Source organism: Pinus tabuliformis, chromosome 6 (assembly GCF_031772625.1).
Source record: "Pinus tabuliformis cultivar Carrire ecotype Pingquan chromosome 6, CPIR1, whole genome shotgun sequence".
Taxonomy (NCBI): Eukaryota; Viridiplantae; Streptophyta; class Pinopsida; order Pinales; family Pinaceae; genus Pinus; species Pinus tabuliformis.
In genome coordinates, this window is record NC_142292.1 from 503,590,592 (window position 1) to 503,610,740 (window position 20,149).

Below are 20,149 nucleotides of genomic sequence, written 5' to 3' on the forward strand. Positions count from 1 at the left end.
CTCATTGAAGAATTGAATTGGGCTAAAGTAATTGACATAACATAGCGCAGTGGAAAAATTAATAACTCAATGCTCAACAGCGTCCTCAAAACATGTGCCAAAGGATAAGGTTGGTCAAAAAGACAAATTGGCCCTTGTGGACAAGGGTAATGCTAGGCACAATGAATTGGCTATTTTAGTGGGGTGCCTCAACATGCATGCCAAAGGGGGAGAACTTAGCTTCATGTGTGTACCACATAAGTTATAAAGTTGCTTTCCCTAGTGATAAATCAACGATAAAACTTAAGGAATGAGCTTTAACAGAAAATTATAGATTGGAGTATTTATAGGTTACTAATTCAACACAAAACTTAAGGTTTTAGGATTCAATTAAAATATCCCAACCCAGTTAGGTGTGTTTGCACTGAAAGGATAAAAAGTGAAAATATGACATGAAAATGTTATCATGAAATAAGACTTAGGGAATAAAGGAAAAATGTCATGAGTTATCTAGGAGATGGAATGTGTTGAAAATGTAAGTGTGAAGTGGGTTCCACTATACAAATTATCTAGGTGAAATTATAAAAATGTTATGGAACATGAATGAAACTAGGAAATCACTAGGCAAGTACATCACCATGCAAGAGGACACTCACAACTAAGACATGAACTAACCATGCAACAGAAAGGGAAAGAAATGAATAGAACGTGACTAGTTGATCTCTATGATGGCCAATTGGAGTAGCTTCTACCAATATTCCAACCTTTGGAAGGTTAGAATCATCATGTGACCCTGCAAAAATTTGAATCGTATGATCAAAATCAATGTGCAATCCTCATGTGATATAAGGGTAACAATATGGATCTATGTTGTAGGGACAAGAGGCATACCCAAAGCTATTAGATGTAGTGAGCTCAAAGAAAATCCATCTTCTATCTCAAGTTATAACAAATTTCTTAAATAGAAAAAACTTTGCACTGTAAGTTTTCTTCCATGGTGGCCAAAACCTAATAACCTTGGACACCCTAGGTCTCCTTTGATTCATAACAGTTTGGTGCCACTCTAAGTTGCTTCCAATGAAAATTTTGGTCATCATGCTCAAGAAGATGTTGTAATTTCTTTCTTTCTTCACAACTCTAGCATGCCACGACGCCCACAACTGCTCCTCAGATTGTCAAATCTGTAGAAAAACTAGGGTTTCAAATAAAAATCTTGCTTAATTTGGTAGCTTTGGGATAGCTAGGTACATTCAAGCCACCTTGTTGCCAACCAATGTTACTTGGGAGCGGGAGCGGAAGCGGGAGCGGGAGCGACCATTTTCAGAAGCTCCCGGTTTGGGAGCGAATCCCGGAGCGATTTTTTAAAAATATATATATATTTTATATTTTTTAATTTTTGATACATATATGTCAACAAAAACATGTAGAATGATGAATTAGATATAAAAAACATAAAAAAGCATAGATTGAACCATATAACAACAATCATCTAGAAGTTATAATCTTCATCAACCACGTCCGCAAGTTAGTAACATAGTAACATACAACATATTGAGTCTCATGATTCATCAATCTTAAAGTTTCAAGCTTTCAAAATTCAATATATAACATTTATCATCATTGATCACCAAAGTTGTACTTGTAAGCTAAGTGTAACCATTACAACAAATAATATCTAACATGAAATGAAATGTTATAAAATGAAATGAAATGAAACAACTTTCAACTTTCATGAAGCATCATATTCATAATTCATTACTAATGAGTTATAATTGCCAACTTCAAACTTAAATTGTCATATATTGTTTACAAAAATATCATAATAAATATGAAAGAGTCAATAGTTATAAAAGCTACTAGAAACTAGAAAAGAGAAGTAAATCTATTATCTATTTCTTATGCTTGGGCCTCTTGCCACCACGAGAAATGTCTAATTTTTTAGTCTTGTTGCAAAATCAGGATCTTTGTCATTAATATCACCCTCCAAGCATTAATATCCAGAGGTATCTTTGTCATTACCTTTGTATTTGTATAGGGATCTTTGTCATTAATATCACCCTCTAAGCATTAACATAAGATAGAAAAAGCATAGCATGTCAAGTCAAGATTTTGTTTGAGTGATGCGTACATTTTTAGAAGGGTCATGATAGAGGAGTTCGACAACCAATGTCACTAACATCAAGGTACATAGAGGGATTGGTACTCTTGATTAAATATGAGTTCCATACCCTAATACATGACAAAATTCAATGGAAACATTGCAATCCCCCAATCCTGAAATCCTGAAAAACTGATAAGTCTGCTGGATTTTGAATGAAATCTAAAATTCTACTTTCTCCATATGAAATCCAATGAGGACGAAACCACTCTCAAACATCCTGAGTCATTTCATGGTAATGTTAAAAATTTAAGTAAAAGGATGAAAATGAAAATTAAAGAAAATGTCACTTTTACTTTAAGAATTTAACATTACCATGAATAGCATATCAATACTAGGCCTAGACTTGATCATTAAGTTGCCCCACTCAAAAACTATTTGTTTCTTTAAAAAAAAATTGCATTTCGAACATTACTACAAAAAAAAAAAATGCAAAAAAGGCAAAACGCTCCCGAAAAGGCAGGGAGCGAATTTTTTTTTAGGGAGCGTGCTCCCGAAATCGCTCCCTTTTCGGGAGCGATTTCGGGAGCGCGCTCCCGACCCGCTCCCGAGTCGCTCCCGCCCGGAGCGCGGATCGGGAGCGGGAGCGGGAGCGAGGGGGGGGGGCGCTCCCCCGCAACACTGTTGCCAACCAACGCCCTATTCATTTGAGCCATTAATAATTATGGTTTAACAATAAATATTTCAACCAATTATTGAAATCTTTCAAGGGTTAGATCAAATGAACAATGCTTTCATATGGAAGAAGAGTAAGAATCCTAGTAATTATTGCAAGAATTAGGTTCTCATGATTGACCTTTAGTGTAATGATCTCATCTCAGAACTGTCTCGACACTTCCTTACTACTACTGCTAGTGAGAATTGTTGAGAAATCAATGCTTATAGGAATTAGGGTTTGATTCCTTTTTATTGATAATTACTTGTGAATTATGTTGGATTGTTTTACTTCTTTATTAGTTTGTCTTTCATAAAGAAATTACCAAATTATATGTATATGAAGACCACAAGAACAAGAGACACAAGATGTAGGCACTCAGTCAGGGAAAAACCCCTTCAAGGGGAAAACTCTGTCCAACTCTTCCATTAGTAGATTCAAATCAAGATGAGACAATCCAAGACCCTTTAGATCTAGACAAAGACCTCCTCCAATCACCAAGTCAATCCTTCCTACCAATAGATGATCCCTGTCAATGTCTCCAAATGATAGCTTCCCAGTAGCAGTTACAATCTAGAATTTCGGCCCCTAACAACAGATTTTCGACCCCCAGCTATAGAATTTAAAACCTGCAACAGATTTAGAATTTTGACCCCAACAACTACCTAGAAACATCGCACGTGTGAGAGATAGATAACCCAAGAACTTGTTTTAGGTCTTCCCAGCTTCTTTCTTCCTTTTCCAGCTACTTCGATCTCTTTTTCTGCTTCTCTTCCTTTTAGATCGAATTTGTTGAGTGAGTGTGACAAATATGTCAAGCTGCCTTTCTATATATAGCCTTTCTACTAGGTCGAATTTCCCTAATGTAGGCCGACTTCATGGGGATAGGGCCGACTTGGTGTGGAGGTGACAAATAACCTTTTTGACTCAAAAATAATTCTTTTTACATGATACAAAAGCCCAAGAAGGGTCTAATAAAAATGACTATGACTCTATTGACTCAAGACAAATCCTAGAAGTCTTCAATGGAAGCTTTGACCTAGAAAACGTTGACCCAAACATGAACCCCATGCTTTAATAAGTCATTTTTCATTAATAATAAAATTTAATTTGACAGGTACAATTATGAAGACCGACACTAGTTACATTCTTCAACACTCCCTCTTAACTAGGGAAGATCTCAAAATGATATGAACTACGAAGAGTTCTAGCACATGTAGTGATATAGATTAGATACATGACCACGGTACTATAATCGGGTGGGAGTAAGGTGAACTCAAGCTTTAGCCTCTCTAGGTACCATTAGGCTTTTAAGCTCTATCACCAACCCAGGGATCTAGGTGCGTATCCAAGGCCGCAGCTCCATGACCAATGCCACCCTCCTTACTTCAGGATCTAGACATCAACACATAGCCCAGTCGGATGTCCTCACAAGAATCAAGCACTCAGCCCCAGATGTTTACTTCTCTTCTTATAAAGTAAATCAGATATATATTTGCCACTCCAAGCATGCTTCAAATGTTCAACCTTTTTATGGAGAGATCCTGCACAATCACAACCTCAATCAGTAATAAACCTTCAAGTATATATACAAGTAAACACAAACCTTCGGGGTCCTCAATCATTCTGATGCTCTACTTATATCGAGTTATCCAAATACAACTTGTCAGAAGCTTTCTTCTTTCGTTTCTTCAAGGTGTTCATTATGATTGTTGGTGAGCCCTGGTATTGCACCAAGAGTGTTGCAACTCCCAAGGGCTCCTCAACTATATTTATCAACTTGAGGTTCATACAAACTTCGAGGTGACAGTCCTATATACACAGTAGATGAGATTCTACTCATGCCACCCTCAACTAGGGCATTTGATCAATAATCCTCCAAAGACCATTCTCCCTACTGAATTAGAAGGAAAACTAATTAATGAAGATGCAATTCAGAAGCTAGCTCTAATGATAAAAAGGAAAATGCTTTTTGAACTTCAACTTGTAAATGCTATTGAATCAATTCATGAAAAGACAAAAGCTACACTAGCAGAAAGGGCACTACATTATCTTGCAATCAACCATCTAGCTATTAAATCTACTTGTAGACAGTTAACCTACCAAATCTTAACTCAAGATTCCATGCATTATGATATAGCTCACACTTGCATATAAATCAATGTTCTATTTGTGCTAATTTGTGATAAAGAAACTAATGCTATTCTATTTTGCAGTGAAGGAAAATGATGGTTGAAGTGGCCTAGGTGCTGCCCTTGATCATGTAGTCATGTGTCGGGATCAACCTACTTCTAAACTAAGTCCAAATTGCATCAAAGGTCAAAACATATGGTGAAACAGGCTACTATAGGTATGTTATAGGAGGCTGCTACAAGTGCCTTGTATTGCTACAGGAAGGCCTATAATGCTACAGGAAGGCTGCCGAGAAGGTTTAGGAGGTAGGAATGATGGGTTCAAGGGATGGAAAGGTGGATGGAGGTTGGGGTAAATGGATGAAAGGTGGCCAACACCCCTAGCCAAGCTTAGAGCCTTTGGAAGGCCTGTTTTGCACTAGGAGAGCTGCTCACAGTGATCTAAGGGAATGATCTCAAGAACATAACTTTGAAGACAAAATTTGGGATTCATCAAAGAGGGTGAGGAAGTCCAAGATGGAGATGGTGAAAGGCCCCTTGCTTGCAGATCCAAACAACCTTGCAACATCACATGCATATACCATTTTATCATTGACAAAATAAAACAACTAATTATGGAAAAGATGAGTTGAATTTAAATGCCCTCTAATCTATGCCTATGCCAAAATCCCCGATCTAGTCAATAAATCAACTCCTAAGCTATAGTAAGCACATGCAAAACAAGATGACTAACATAGACCTTCTTCCAAGAAATCATAAACATAGTATTTTTGGATTGTGATTGTAGATCCTTCCATTCATGCTCCCATGGGAGAGATGAGATAGAGGTTGCAATCACAAGATTTTTGAGGGGTTATTTTCTAATGAAATGCAGAAAACTAATAAGCACTCTAAACTAAAAAGAAATACCAATACATAAGAGGGACCTAAGCCACTAGGGTTGGGCCCAAACCCAAGAGCCTCAGCCCTCTGGAACTAACTTAGTGATTAACCAATAAGAAACTTCTCATTATCATTGCATCAATGTCAAATACATCACATAACTAGTCAAAAATAACAGTGTCAAGTGCTTGAGCTTGATAGCTTCCTAGTTGAAAACAAAGTTCGAATCCTAATGAGATCTTTTGCATGTTTATTTATACAAGAGGGTAGCTACTAGCAGCTCCCTAGAAAATAGGAATGTTTATCTCCCAAAACTCGAGAAGGGTGGATCTTGATATTCTTTAATTGCACTTGCTTGGCTGCGATTGACCTCGAGCTAATGAGAGAGAGTGTGGTGATCTTGGCTGATTGAAGGAGTTAAGGAGGTGGAAAACCTCCTAGAATCTCTCCCTATTGTCTACTCCGAGCTCTTGCATGGAAAGCATCTCAAAAATGCTCCATTTCCTACAATTAAACCATATTAGGCCACATGACATAGCAAAACATCTTTTACCCCTCACTAAGCATAATATAACAAAAAATGCAAATAAATGTGAGAAATAGATAGTTATAACGCTGGAGGATGGCATTATGACCCTTATGATGTACCTATTGATGAGCCTCATCAATTGTAATAATATGCCCTCCCTCTCAACTGGGGAGATGTACCCTTCTTCTAACCATGCTCCCTCTCAACTTAGGGAGAACAACAACATCGAATATACTTCATTCTTTCTCATGTCATCAAGGTCATCTTGATCATCATCATTCTTATATCTTCCTTCATCATGCTCATCATTATTATCATCTTCAATTATGTACATCTTCAACATCTGAAAGATTATGTACCTGCAAAACTTTAATAGCAAGTGCAACCAAATATATAGAAGCATGTAGTCAACCATATCAAAATCATGTCATTATAATCAAAACATCAAATACCTAAACCTAGTTAGGTTAACAATGGCGACATATTTTATATTCTGGACTTCAGCAACTTGCTAGTGTTTTGTCATAACCCCTAGACTCCATCTTTCAAGACACAAGACCTTAGATATAAGAAAATCAAATAACAATCCAATCATAGTACTATACATCTAAGGTTTCAATAATATGCTTTTCATAATTTATATGTCAGACTCTACTAGGGTTTGTTGCAAACCCTAGATTTTATCATAAAAGCTAAACAATATTATCATGTCCTAGAATATCAATCTCTACTAAGGTTTTGTTACAAACCCTAGATTTCACAAACTAAAACATGAGTATCATACTCGCATATACATATGTAGGATGCATTTCACATCAATATATACTAGGTAAACCCAAGACACAAACATCAATACATCAAAGTTAAATATACAATTTTTTTACTAGGCTAGGGTTTCGATCATTCCGACGAATATGCACCTAGGGTTTCATTCCTAGGATCTTACTTTAGTTATTACAAGGGTTTTGTTCATAAACCCTAATTCACCATACCCTAAAAATCTAGGGTATTATATAACCTAGAAATTAACAGTAAACCCGAAAGGACTAGGGCTTTTAGCATAACATTATCAAAACCCTAAACTTCAAAAGAATAGGATTTCATTATATGTTCTAGACTTTATCAACAAACCCTAAGAGGACTAGGGTTTCATTATTAGCATTGACATACCCTTAGCAACAAGATGCTAGGGTTTTACAGTGAATCCTAAAGGTTAGGGTTTCATAAAAAATAAACAAATGATAAAAGATAGTGTAACGAGGATTGATTCAATCTAATGATTAATCACCCTAACAAGAATCTCTATGATTCAAAACCCTAGACATACAGATCTTAGTAGTGTAAAACAAATTTCAAAAGAAGAATGATCATACCTTTTGTATGAAGAGGACCTTATAACAAAACTTGTAATCTAAGACATACCTTGAGTTTTTAGTTAACAATCCTTGTAGGACTTCAGTTCTTGAAGGGCTTCCTTTGCAATAGGGATTCTTTCATGATTCAATTCTTTTCTTTAAAATATTCTCCATAACCTGTGTGCATTTTGCAAGCTTTCCTAACCAAGGAAAATATAAGGGAAAGGTTGTTAGTATACAATACAAGTAAATCTCGATATGAGGAGGAAACCAAACATAAAAGAGGAAACAAAGAACGAAATACTTATCTTTTGGTAAAATGGTGGAGTCTCCATCTTAATCTAGTCCTTATGCATTCTTCAATGGTTATATTCTTCCTTTTTGCAACTCCGTTCTATTATGGGTTCTAGGGAACATTGAGCTCCCTCTAAATACTTGCTTCTTTATAATATGCAATCAACTCTTTTGAAGTGTATTTCCCTCCATTGTCAGATCTCAAAGTCTTTATCTTTCTTTCGGTTAAGGTCTCAACTTTGGATCTAAATTCCTTGAATTTTTCAAATACTTCATCCTTTGTCTTGAGAAGATAGAGCCATGTCTTTCTAGAGTGATCATCAATGAAGGTCACATAGTAAAGATGGCCTCCAAGAGATTTATTAGACATTGGCCCACACACATCTTGATGAATGAGGTCTAATATCTCCTTAGACCTTGTATCACTGCTTGTAAAAGGTTTCCTAGTATTCTTTTCCAAAGCACATCCTTTGCCCACTCCTTCATGATTTTCCTTGATTTTGGGGATGCCTTTTACCATTTGACTAAGAGAGGGTATAATCTTGTAATAAATATGCCCATATCTTCTATGCCATAGTTCAATAGGGTTGATCTCCATGTGAACTAGGGCTTGAGGAGATGGTGTTATAACTCTATATAGTCTTTCTTCACGGATTCCAATAGCCTTTACCTTTTCGATACTTGAATCCTTTCCCCAAACTAAAACTTTTCCATCTACAAAAGTAACCCTATCTCCTTTATCTTCTAAACAAGAAACGAAAAGTAAATTCTTTTTCAAACTTGGGACATAAATGATGTTGTTGAGGTGTAGCTTTGCTCCACTTTCTAGCTTCAATGATGTATATCCAAGGTTCGTTGACTGCATAGCTATTGTTGTCTCCTAGCTCCATTGCATGTGATGATGGTTCCCTTGATAGAGTATGAAGTTGTTCACCTTCTCCTATGATATGTCTTGAGGCTCCACTATCAATGATCCATGCATTGTCATGATCAAGAGTACTTGTAAGTGCAACCAAGAATCCGTCACTCTTGATTCTCTTAGATAGATTGTAGATGATTTTTCAAAACCTTTTGTAATTGAATGCGACGCTTCAAATTTTGGCATAGGAGCTATTTTGATGCAAGATGGTCATCCAATAGCATTTGAAAGCAGGAAGCTCAACAAGCGAGAATATCTCAAGCCTATATACAAGAAGGAAATTCTCACCATTATGCATGCGTTAGCTAAGTGGAGGCAATATCTTTTGGGAAGTAAGTTCTTAATATGAACAAACCATAATAGTCTTCAACACCTCCTCCAACAGAAAACACTCTCTATAGAACAAGAAAAATGGATCAAAAAATTGCCGCCTTCGACATGGATATTTTACATAAGAAAGGGAAAGACAATGTAGTAGCAGATGCTCTATCAGGAAAGACGAAAAATCATCATTATTTGAAATTTTGGTTGCAGTCCCAGAATGGCTTAACGAAATTCGAAGTGAGTATTTCAAAGATCCAGAAAGAAGTGCTATAATCAATAACCCTCCTCATAATTCAAAATTTGAATGGATAAATGATATTCTGTGGTATAAGGGAAGAATTTGCCTAAGTCCAAATTCCAAATTTAAAGCCAAAGTTCTCAAAGAGTCTCATGATTCACTGTCAGCTGGACATGTAGGTTTCTTTAAAGCCTACTATAATGCATGTCAATCATTTTTCCGGAAAGGATTGAATAATGTTCAAAAATATGTAGCAGAATGCGATCAATGCCAAAGAAATAAAAATGATAACATTATGACCCTAGGATTGCTCGATCCCTTAAATATTCCAAATAAGTAGTGGGAAGAAATATCAATGGACTTTATCAAAGGATTATCCGTGTTTGATGGCAAAGACGAAATTCTCGTAGTAGTTGACAGACTGACAAAGTCTGCGCACTTTATAAGAATGAAGAAATCAGACTCTGCAAAACAAGTCGTTGAGATATCTTGCAAGAATGTCTACAAACTACATGAGTTTACCAAAGTCATTGTTAGTGATAGAGACGCCAAATTCAAAGGCAATTCTGGAAGGAATTTTTCAAACATATAGGAACCTACCTCAACATGAGTTCAACATAACATACCATCCTCAAACAAATGGCCAAACAAAAGTTGTCAATAAATTTTTAGAAGCCTACCTACAATGTTATGCAACAAACAAAAAAAATAAGTGGGCTCAATGGTTATATCTTGTCGAATGGTGGTACAATTCCACTTGCCACACTTCAACAAAAATGACTCCATTTCAAGCTCTGTACAGTTACGAACCTCCTAAATGGAAGGACCTTGCCATTATCGAGACAAAGGTTCCAACAGTTAAAGATTAGTTAGAAGAAACACAAAAAGTCTTGCAAGCACTAAAGGAAAACCTAAATATTGCAGGAAATCATATGAAACTGTTGGTTGACCGAAACAGAATAAAAAGAGAATTTGAAGTTGGAGAATGGGTTTTTGTTAAACTCTAGCCTTACAAGTAGTTGTCCTTAAAACAAAAGGGAAGAAACAAATTGGCACCAAAGTTCTATGGACTATACCAGATTAATAAAAAGATCAGCCAAGTAGCATATAGTTTGAGCCTTCCTGATAAAAGTCGTGTTCACAATGTCTTCCATGTATCTTGCCTTAAAAAAGCACTTGGCAAACACCAAGTGACACAAACAACACTTCCGACATTAGATGATGAAGGGAAGATCATTTTAGAACCAAAAGGTATCATCTCCACCAAGGAAAAGAAGTTGCGATCACGAGTAATCAAAGAATACCTAATTAAGTGGAAAGACCTACCAGAAGAAGAAGCTTCCTGGGAGACAAGCGTTTTGTCAACAACACTCGTTGTTATGTATGGTTTGAGGACAAAGCATATTTTCGAGAGGAAGGCAATGTTATGTGAAAAATTAATAATTTTTTAGTTATATATTAATTAGGCAAAAAGGCATGGACATAAGATCATGGCCTTTCACCAAGAGGCACTCGAGGCGGTATATAAGCCAGGGGCTTTCTATGTAACATTCATCATTAAAGTATTAATAAAAATATATATGTATTTCTGTCAATTACTGAGCTACTTCACTCCACGAGCCCATTTGTGACACTAATTTCTATTCATGTGAGCCTCTCTATGGTATTTTATTCCAACTTCCCTGAGGCACATGATCTCTGTGTCAACCAAATTTCTTGAGGTACCCTTCTTTGTGGATATGCGAGCTATTAAGGCACCTATCCAGATCACTTGAAGACCTCGTCTGTAAAAAGTTCGACTTTGTGGTGATTCATGCATCGCATATGTGGTATTTGTTGAACTGTCTAAGACATCCTATCTCTTGTGGAAAATTGCGAATTTGATGGCCCTATATATCTCTGTGTTATGCGAGTTCTATGGTCCCTAATATGCTTGTTCTGAGGAAAAGTGCTCTGTGACAGAGGATTGTGACATGTGCAGTATGCAAGCTACATGTGGATCTGAAGCACTGTGGAATAACACAAAGTTTTGAAGCCCAAGATTATAAAGTATGATAATCTATGCGATTTAAGAAGTTGTGTAATTCGAGCTCTCTGAGGCAGACACAAGACAAGCCTTGTTATGATTTGATCTTCTTGTCAAGGATCACTTTAATTAAAGACCTTAGATAAAAAAAATACCAGAAGGTTGAGAACCTCAATAGGACAAAGAATGGTCACCTTTATGTTATCATCCATCTAGATCGAATAAGTTCTAAAGGTTTGAAGAAAATGTTATAAAGAAGGATATTGCTAATAAAATTCACTAATCATCATGATATACATAGAAGAAGGATGTCATTCACTGCAAAAGGGCCGACCAGAGCAATCTAGAAGAAAAGAAGTCGACTCTTATAACCTCCAGATGCAAAACCCTGTCAAATAATGAAGAATGGCAAGATTAAGACAAGTTTGAGTCCCTCTGTGGAAGGATTATTAGATCTCAAAAATCTGTGACCATATTGGAACTTATCATTTCTGTGACTGTGACCTAGTTTGAAAGATATGGTTAGTAAACCTTGAAGAATCCTCACTTAAAGCACATCAATGCTATAAATAAGCACTGTTACGACATCATGATTTGTAGCTGATACATATTATATTAAGAACTAGAACATTGCCTATCATGGCTATATACCTTCATCTTGTAGAGGAGCTCTGTACTAGAAACCATGGATAATGTATGAACGTTGATCTTACTTTTGCAAGGATATAATATGCATTATGGATACTAAGTTTATAAATATTCATGGCAAGGTCTAGCATGACTTGTAATAGGAGTCTAATCCGAACCTTTAGTCAAGACCACTGTTGAAGATGCTCAAGTGGTATGGCCAACAATCCAAATTAAATATGTGACTCAAATTCGTAAAAGATTCAAATCTATGGATATATAAAGGTGGATGTCACTCTAAATAAGGCCAACCTAGAAACTATTGCTTACATGTCTCAGAATCCAAGATCATTATATATTTGTGAAATCCATTCTTCTTAATAACTCTTAAAGTATATGATTAGGATTATGATCATTAAAGTTTTACTAATGATCTCACATTGAGTGTTTGTACAAGGTTTTGAGCAGTCAACAATGATGGATGGCTCAATGTCTCAAGTTGCAAGTTTGCAAAAGAGCATCAGGACGCTGCTTTGAAATTTCCTGTACTATGCAAAAAGGTCTACTATAAATGTTACTTGTTTACTTTCTAAAGTTTTGGCATGAATATTTACAAATGCAATGTGATCTGAAGCAACGTTTAGGGTTTGAAAGTTTGATCGATGTTTTGGGATTGCAAAACCCTTAGTAAGGAGTTAAACAAAAATGACCTAGGGTTTATGGTCAGATCTCTCATAGTGCTGATATTGAAATCAAAATTAATGAAGTTGGAGAAAAATGCAAGGATGAATGTTTCACATCTAGGGTTTATAAACCCTAGACTAAATTTGATGAATTATTAGGGTTTGAAGTCAAAACCCTAGCTATTCAAATTTCAAACCCTAGTCAAACAATTGTTAGCCCTATCTAAACAAAAGGGTTGAAGCCTTGGGGTTTCTAGATTGATCGCTTCCGCTTAAAAGAAAAGAAGAAACCCTGGCTCCTAGAAGATCTGACATCTTGATGATAAGGTTGATTTGCAGGGTAAAGATTAAGAGGGAGCTGTCATGATTTCAAAAGATAAGTATCTTATATTTCTCTAATTGTTTTAATCATTAATGACATTGAATTGTTTATGGTTTGTAAACCCTAGGTAGGGTTTGGAGAAGAAAATCTAAGGCTTATGGACCCAAATCCTAGAATTGATTATGTCTGTTTGAAAGAAGAAACCCTAACTCCTTAATGATGTGGATGATGTGGACCCCTTGTTGATGATATACGTTGATATGGATTTCTTGAGAATGATGTGGACTCCTTGTTGATAATGTGGACCCCTTGATGATGATGTGGACTCCTTGATGATGGTGTGGACTCCTTGATGAGTTGAACAAGGTTGACTAGACCCAGGAAGGCTAAGATCAAGAGGGACTTGACACATTCTCAAGAGATAAGTACTCTCTTGATTGTTTCTATTATTGTTTCATTTCATTATGTGTCTCTTGTCTTTGTATATCTTGTTTCGCTGTATTTGTTCTTCCATGGCCTCCTAGTGAGGATTGCAGATACATAATGAAGACTGCCAAGGTGTGGCAATCATTGAAAAATGAATGGAAGAACTATATGACAAAAGGACTCGTGATTGGACTCAAAGGGAGCAGACAAGATCGGCCTAATCGAAGCATGTTTTGATCTATGTCTGATGAAGATAGGTAGAAGTTTTGAAGAACAATGTTGATCTGAATGTGTTGAAGATGAGCCAATGATTTTTTTGCTATGCATTGATGATATGTTTTTGACAAGGACTGAGGTCCTCTTCGTTTGATGTAAGAAGAATTGTAAGGTTGAAAGTATGGCACGAGCTTGGTGAAATCCCTGTTAAGGTTATGGCATAATGGACTATGAGTCTATTGACATTTACTTGAGGAAAATTTGAAGAAGTTGCAAAAATCTACTGTTGATCTGATGAATCCCTCTGATTGGCTTGTTGAACCACTTGATGCGTGAAATCGCTAACTCTATGTGGGTTGGATGTACTTCCGAAGTTGTGTTGCACTGAATAACATGGATGTTCTTGATGCGAGTAACACAATTGAAGCTGGAAATGTAGCTGTTTGTGAAGTGGTTTGGCTTCGGAAGTTTGTTGATCTATTGGATCGATTATGGTAGACATGTCTGCCGATGTGCAGGTTGCCTACTTTTGTGAGAAGCCACTTGTTGTTTGCTAATTTCGACCATTGATGATGCTTGCTTTTGTTATTGCTGATGCATGCCTCTGTGAGAAGCCACTTATTGTCTGATGGATTCGATTATGGCACACTTTTCTGCTAATGAGCAGGGTGCTGATATTTGCTTCTGTGAGAAGCCTCTCGTTATCTATTGGATTGCTACTGTTTTCTTCTGTGAGAAGCCCTAGTTGAAGCTGTATGAATCATTGGATGTTGTTGTTTGCTGGAATGTTTGATAAAACGCTGAAATCCTCCATGGCTATTTCTCTGTTGTTGAGCAAGTTGATGTTTATGTGAGAAGATTGGAATGGCTAGGAATCCCTTTGGAGAGGGAGAATTGATTAATAGCATCATGAATCTTCCTTAGGCTATGGTTGTGAGATCTATGGATTAGTCAGGAAGATTTTCGCTCCCTTAGGATGTGGTCCGGGAGACCATTGAGTCTAGTAGAGGAGCTTGGTTTTGAGGCACTGAGTTCGTGATCTCTCCCTTAGGTTGTGTGCTGTGAGACCTATGGATTGGTCGGGGAGATTAATTTTGAATTCCCTCCCTTAGGCTGCAGCTGTGAGACCTATGGTTTGGTCGGGAAGGATGAGTTCTCTCCCTTAGGCTCTGGACCGTGAGACCTTGTTTGTGGTCGGGGATATAGATAAGGATTCCTACCTTAGGCTATGGGCTGTGAGACCTTGTTTGTGGTAGAGGAGATGTACCTTGTGTATATGATTGGTTTGGCCTCATTGGATGCTATGGATCTTTGCTCATGACGAAACTTGTGATTTCTCTGTTAGGCTATTGCTATGAGACCTATGGATTGGTCGGGGAGATTGATCTTGATAGAGAGAGAGATTTGTATTTGTGATCTTTTCCTTAGGCTGTGGGCTGTGAGACCTATGATTGGTTGGGAAGATTGATCTTGAGAGAGAGAATGAAAAGTACCTCCCTAGCTAAGAGAGACTGTTGGAAAATATGGTAGGCATGGTCGGTATTTTCATCATGAAGAAAATTGAATATTTGAGTTTTTATTTTTGCCTCCAAATTCTACAAGTCCGCCTCATGTTATTTCAAGTCAGTTGGGCCCCAAAGACGCACCCATTCGACCCCCTTGGAAGTCTATATAAAGGAGAGGTTTCCTCCTCATTTGAGACATCAATTTTGTCTTGATCATCTGATCCAGTGAATTTCAGAAAAAAGAGGAGGGCCAAAAGTCTGAACGAGAGCTATGGGACTTGGCTTGGCATTTCTCTTGATCTTGGTTACTAGTTTGGTTATTCTCTTGATGTTATTACTTCTCATGTATTGATGAACATTGAACTCTTTCTCTCGCATAAGGAAAGATTTCTGGGTTTTCCCCCTTCTGTTTTCCCTGGCCTCAGGCCTAATTTCTGTGTCTATTGTCTCAATGTCTCATCTTTATTTCTACTTCTCTTTCATTTTTATTGGTTGATATTTTTCTTCTATATAACTACTTAATGATATTGTTTAAATGGTACGTGGAACTAATGCTAACTGATCATTGGAAGTAGTTATCTGTTGAAGAAAAATTGAAGGAAAATTTAATTGTAGCATGTGCCCTAAAGAATCAACAATAAGTTCACGAGTTCAGTTGCCTTGAAAGACTTTGAAGTATTAAAAGATTTGTTCATCTTGATAGAAAGACCACCCTAAACAATTGCAGAAATAAGTCTTCTTGAAATGCCTGGGACATGATCCAGAACAGTGTTGCACACATCGCGATTTAATCGCGATAAAATCGGAAAATCGCGATTTTTTCAAAATGCCGATTCAAATCGCGATTTTTATCCAAAAAATCGGCGGAAATTTTTTTTAACGATTTTTATCGAAAAAATCGCGATTTTTTAAAAAATCGCGATTTTTTCGAAAAAATCGCGATTTTTAAGGAAAAAATCGCGGGAGGCGTGGGCAGCGGGGGTTTTATATGTAAAATCGATTTTTTGTTTATTCATTCAGCAGTCCGCCGCGGAGGAGAAGGAGGAGAAGGAGAAGAAGGGAGGGAGAGGGTTGCCGTCGCTTGTGGGAGCCGATTTTAGGAGGAATCCAAGCCAAGATCGCGAATTTGTCCATAAACCAGGTATGTAGATTAATTTTTTTTTGTTTTGGTTCTCTAAAAACTTTGTTTTTCATTGTTTTTAAAGAATTTTTAGAAATTTTTCATTGATTTGGGATGGGTTATTTGTTATGACTATGAGAACCAATTTTTGATTTTTATTTTCTCATTTTCTTTAAACATTGTTTATTTTTTTTGATTTTTCATTGTTTTTTGGGTTTAGAAATTCAAATTGGGATTTTGGAAATAATTAGCTTGTAATTTTGCAAATGCTAAATTGTAATTTGTATTTACTATTTACTATTATCATTTATGTAATCCTAAATTCCTATTTCCTAATCCTTATTTTTCCATAGGTTTGCAAATTCAAAATTCAAAAACAAACATGCCAAGGAAATTGGATCCTTTCTGGGAATATGGTGACCCTAAAACTCCGAATGATAGACAAAACTTGATTTGCAAGTTGTGTGGAAAGGAAATATTCGGGGGGGTGTACAGGTTGAAGTTCCACCTTGCACAAATCCCTGGACGTGATGTGGGGCCCTGTCTAAAGACAAATGCTGAAATTATCCAAAAAGCCATGAGAGCATTGGGAGAATTAGAGCACACTAGAGACGCCAAAGAAGAACTCAAAAGGCAACTAAGAAGGTCAGTTGAAGGAAGTGGGCCAAGTGGCACAGGTTCTACTGCAGCGTCAGTCAATCCGTTTGCTGCATCATCATATTTTGTTCCTCGAACCACACCTGGTTCACAACCAACTATCGGTTCAATGATGAAAAGAACTGAAAAAGAAAAAGCTGACAAGTTGATGACAAAATTTCTCCTCTGGAGTGATATTCCTTTCAGCATTATAAGGAATAATCCATTTTTCCAACCTACTCTTGATGCTGTTGCCAGTGTTGGCCCGGGGTACAAACTCCCTTCTCTTCATGATTTCAGAGGCCGGCTTCTTCAAGATGAAAAGCGTGACTGCACCCAAAGATTGGAGGATTTTAGGGCATCATGGGCACAAACAGGATGCACTGTTATGTCAGATGGTTGGACTGACCAAAAGGGGAGAACCCTTATAAACTTCTTGGTTAGTTGTCCCTTGGGGACTATGTTTATCAAATCTGTTGATGCAACTCATCAAATCAAAGATGCAAAAAATTTATGTGATTTGCTGGATGTGTTTATTTTGGAGGTGGGTGCAGAAAATGTTGTCCAAGTCATAACGGACAACGCTGCAAATTATGTTGCTGCTGGTAGATTGCTTATGGACAGGCATCCTACTTTATTTTGGACACCTTGTGCTGCCCATTGTATTGATTTGATGTTAGAGGACATAGGGAAAATTCCCTTTGTCAAAGAGGCTGTTGACTCATCAAAAACCATCACAAAATTTATTTACAATCACACATCTGTGCTTAGCTTGATGAGAAAATGCACCAACAACAAAGAGTTGGTGCGCCCCGCCATTACACGGTTTGCGACGAGTTTCATATCTCTTCAATCCCTCTTGAATTCTATGTGGGATTTGAAGAGAATGTTTGTTTCAGAGGAGTGGCGTTCTTCGCCAATGAGCCGCAAACCAGAAGGAGAGGCCGTCTGCAGACTTGTTTCATACCAAGAAGACTTCTGGGCGGGAGTGCAGGAGGTGTGCGCTGTCACAGAACCTTTGGTAAAGGTTCTTCGGTTGGTAGATGGTGAGAAGCCCGCAATGGGCTATTTGTATGAAGCCATGGATAGGGCCAAAGAAGCCATTCGGTCCTACTATGATGACAAGGGAGATGATGGGTTCCAGAGACAACTCCTTCTATGGAAGGTCATTGATGAGCGATGGAACAACACACTCCATCGTCCCATTCATGCTGCTGGCCTTTTCCTGAACCCTGCATTTTCTTATGCATGTGGGTTTAATTTTGATGTTGAGGTCGTGGAAGGATTATTAACCTGTGTCCAGAAGATGGTGAAAACTCCAGAAGAACGTATGGAGGTCTCTAGACAAATTGAGCAATATAAGTTGTCAGGTGGCACATTTGGCTTTGAGATGGCTATCAATGATAGGACGGTTAAAATCCCAGGTATTTTTTAGTTTGTAGTATGTACTTTGTAACTTTGTTTCAAATTTCATTGTTTCTTCAAATTCCATTTTTTTCTTATGTTTATTTAAAATTTTCTTTGTAATTTTGTTGTAGACGCATGGTGGAAGATGTATGGTGGCAGAGTACCCCTTTTGCAAAATCTTGCCGTGCGCATCCTCAGCCAAACATGCAGCTCCTCGGGATGTGAGCGCAATTGGAGTGTATTTGAAAAAATACACAACAAGAAGCGCAATAGGTTAACACTTAAACATTTAAAATATTGCAAATTTTCAAATAAATTTTTGAATTCATTAAAGTTTTAAACAATATTTTTTTTATAATATTAATTATTAATTTATTATTTCATGAACTTTGTACAGGTTGGAGTCCCATAGACTTAATGACATGGTCTATGTCTACTACAATCTTCGATTGTGGGTGAAACAACTAGAGAAGACACCTGATACGGAAGCCATCTCATTGGATGGGATTGACACCACTGCTGAATGGAGGGTTGAGACCGAGAGGCCTCTCATGGATCCCACTGAGGATTGGTTAGTGCAGGATGAGGGGGAGGAGGAGGGGGAGGAGGAGGAGGAGGAGGAGGAGGAGCAGGAGCAGGAGCAGGAGGAGGAGGAGTTGGAGGAGCAGGAGGAGGAGGTGACACCGCCTACCCGGGCTACCCGGGCTACCACTACCACCAGTAGAGGACGTGGTCTCCGTCCACCTCAGCCTCTTGTAGCTGCTACTACTAGTTCTTCAGCTTCTAGAGCACGTCAGACTCCACTGCCATTTCCACCACCACAGGCACCAGCTTCTACATCTAGAGGGAAAGAGAAAGCTGTGCCATATTCTCGCAAGAGGGGCAGAGGAAATCAATAGGATTAGACTTTCATTTTATTGTATATGACATTATGACATGATGAGATACATTATCATATTTTTTGTTGATATTTTGAGGCTGAGTTGGACTTGGGACTCAGGACTTACTATTCAGGACATGATTCAATGTTATGTGTGATTTTAGCGCTAGAAATGATATTGAACATCTTATATATTAGTTTTTTTATCATATTTATGTGTCAATGTATTTATTTTATGTTGTAGATGGTTTAGATATTAAAAAAATTGAAAAAAAATGAAAAAAAATGAATATTTTTGTGCCAAACGATTTTTTCCGATTTTTTCCCGATTTTTTCCCGATTTTAACGATTTTTCCGATTTTTTCCCGGCGCCGATTAAATCCCGATCGCGATGTGTGCAACATTGATCCAGAAAAGTCTCTGAAATATCAGCTGATCTTTAGTTAGGACCTGTATATAGATTCAAAGCTATAAGTATTTTCACTCTTATTAACCCATGTGGGGAAAACACTTCTTTAGGGCTATTAGCTTTATGTTGGTGTACTAGCATCTAGTTTTGAATTGGTTATCGGGGACATGTTTTACTTACATTAATTTTCTTATCGGTATTCTGCAGCCAAAGGAAATGATTCCATGGCAATAGCCATGTCTTCGACTATATCCACTTTAGTTCTCGATCTGTCAAGTGAAGACTCATTGGCACAAATTCCAGAGTTTCAAACTGAAAGTCTCAGCAAAGCATCTGAGCTCATTATTCAATGCTTGGAGCTTTGTCAACAGGTGAATGTGGCGTTTGTTTCCCCTTCAACAGAAAATTATATGGTTCAATTCATTTT

At 37.4% G+C, this 20,149-nt stretch overlaps 2 protein-coding genes across 4 annotated transcripts in view; both read left to right on the plus strand.

The window, feature by feature from the left end:
- LOC149259522 (neurochondrin family protein) overlaps nt 1-20,149 on the plus strand; it is a 411,338-nt gene that overhangs the window by 381,764 nt on the left and 9,425 nt on the right. For all 3 annotated transcript variants that reach the window (XR_016257650.1, XM_089418637.1, XM_089418634.1), the window contains exon 16: nt 19,930-20,093. Coding sequence is in view for 2 of the 3 variants with exons in the window: in XM_089418637.1 (XP_089274763.1) it covers nt 19,930-20,093 (164 nt within the window). In the remaining variant the exon portion in view is untranslated. The remainder of the gene's footprint in view (nt 1-19,929; nt 20,094-20,149) is intronic.
- Nucleotides 14,159-20,005, plus strand: LOC149259526 (uncharacterized). Its single transcript, XM_089433987.1, has 4 exons — nt 14,159-14,218; nt 17,571-18,450; nt 18,565-18,706; nt 18,831-20,005. Exons 1-4 carry the CDS (start codon nt 14,159-14,161, stop codon nt 19,330-19,332), a joined length of 1,584 nt encoding a protein of 527 aa, XP_089290113.1. The 3' UTR covers nt 19,333-20,005.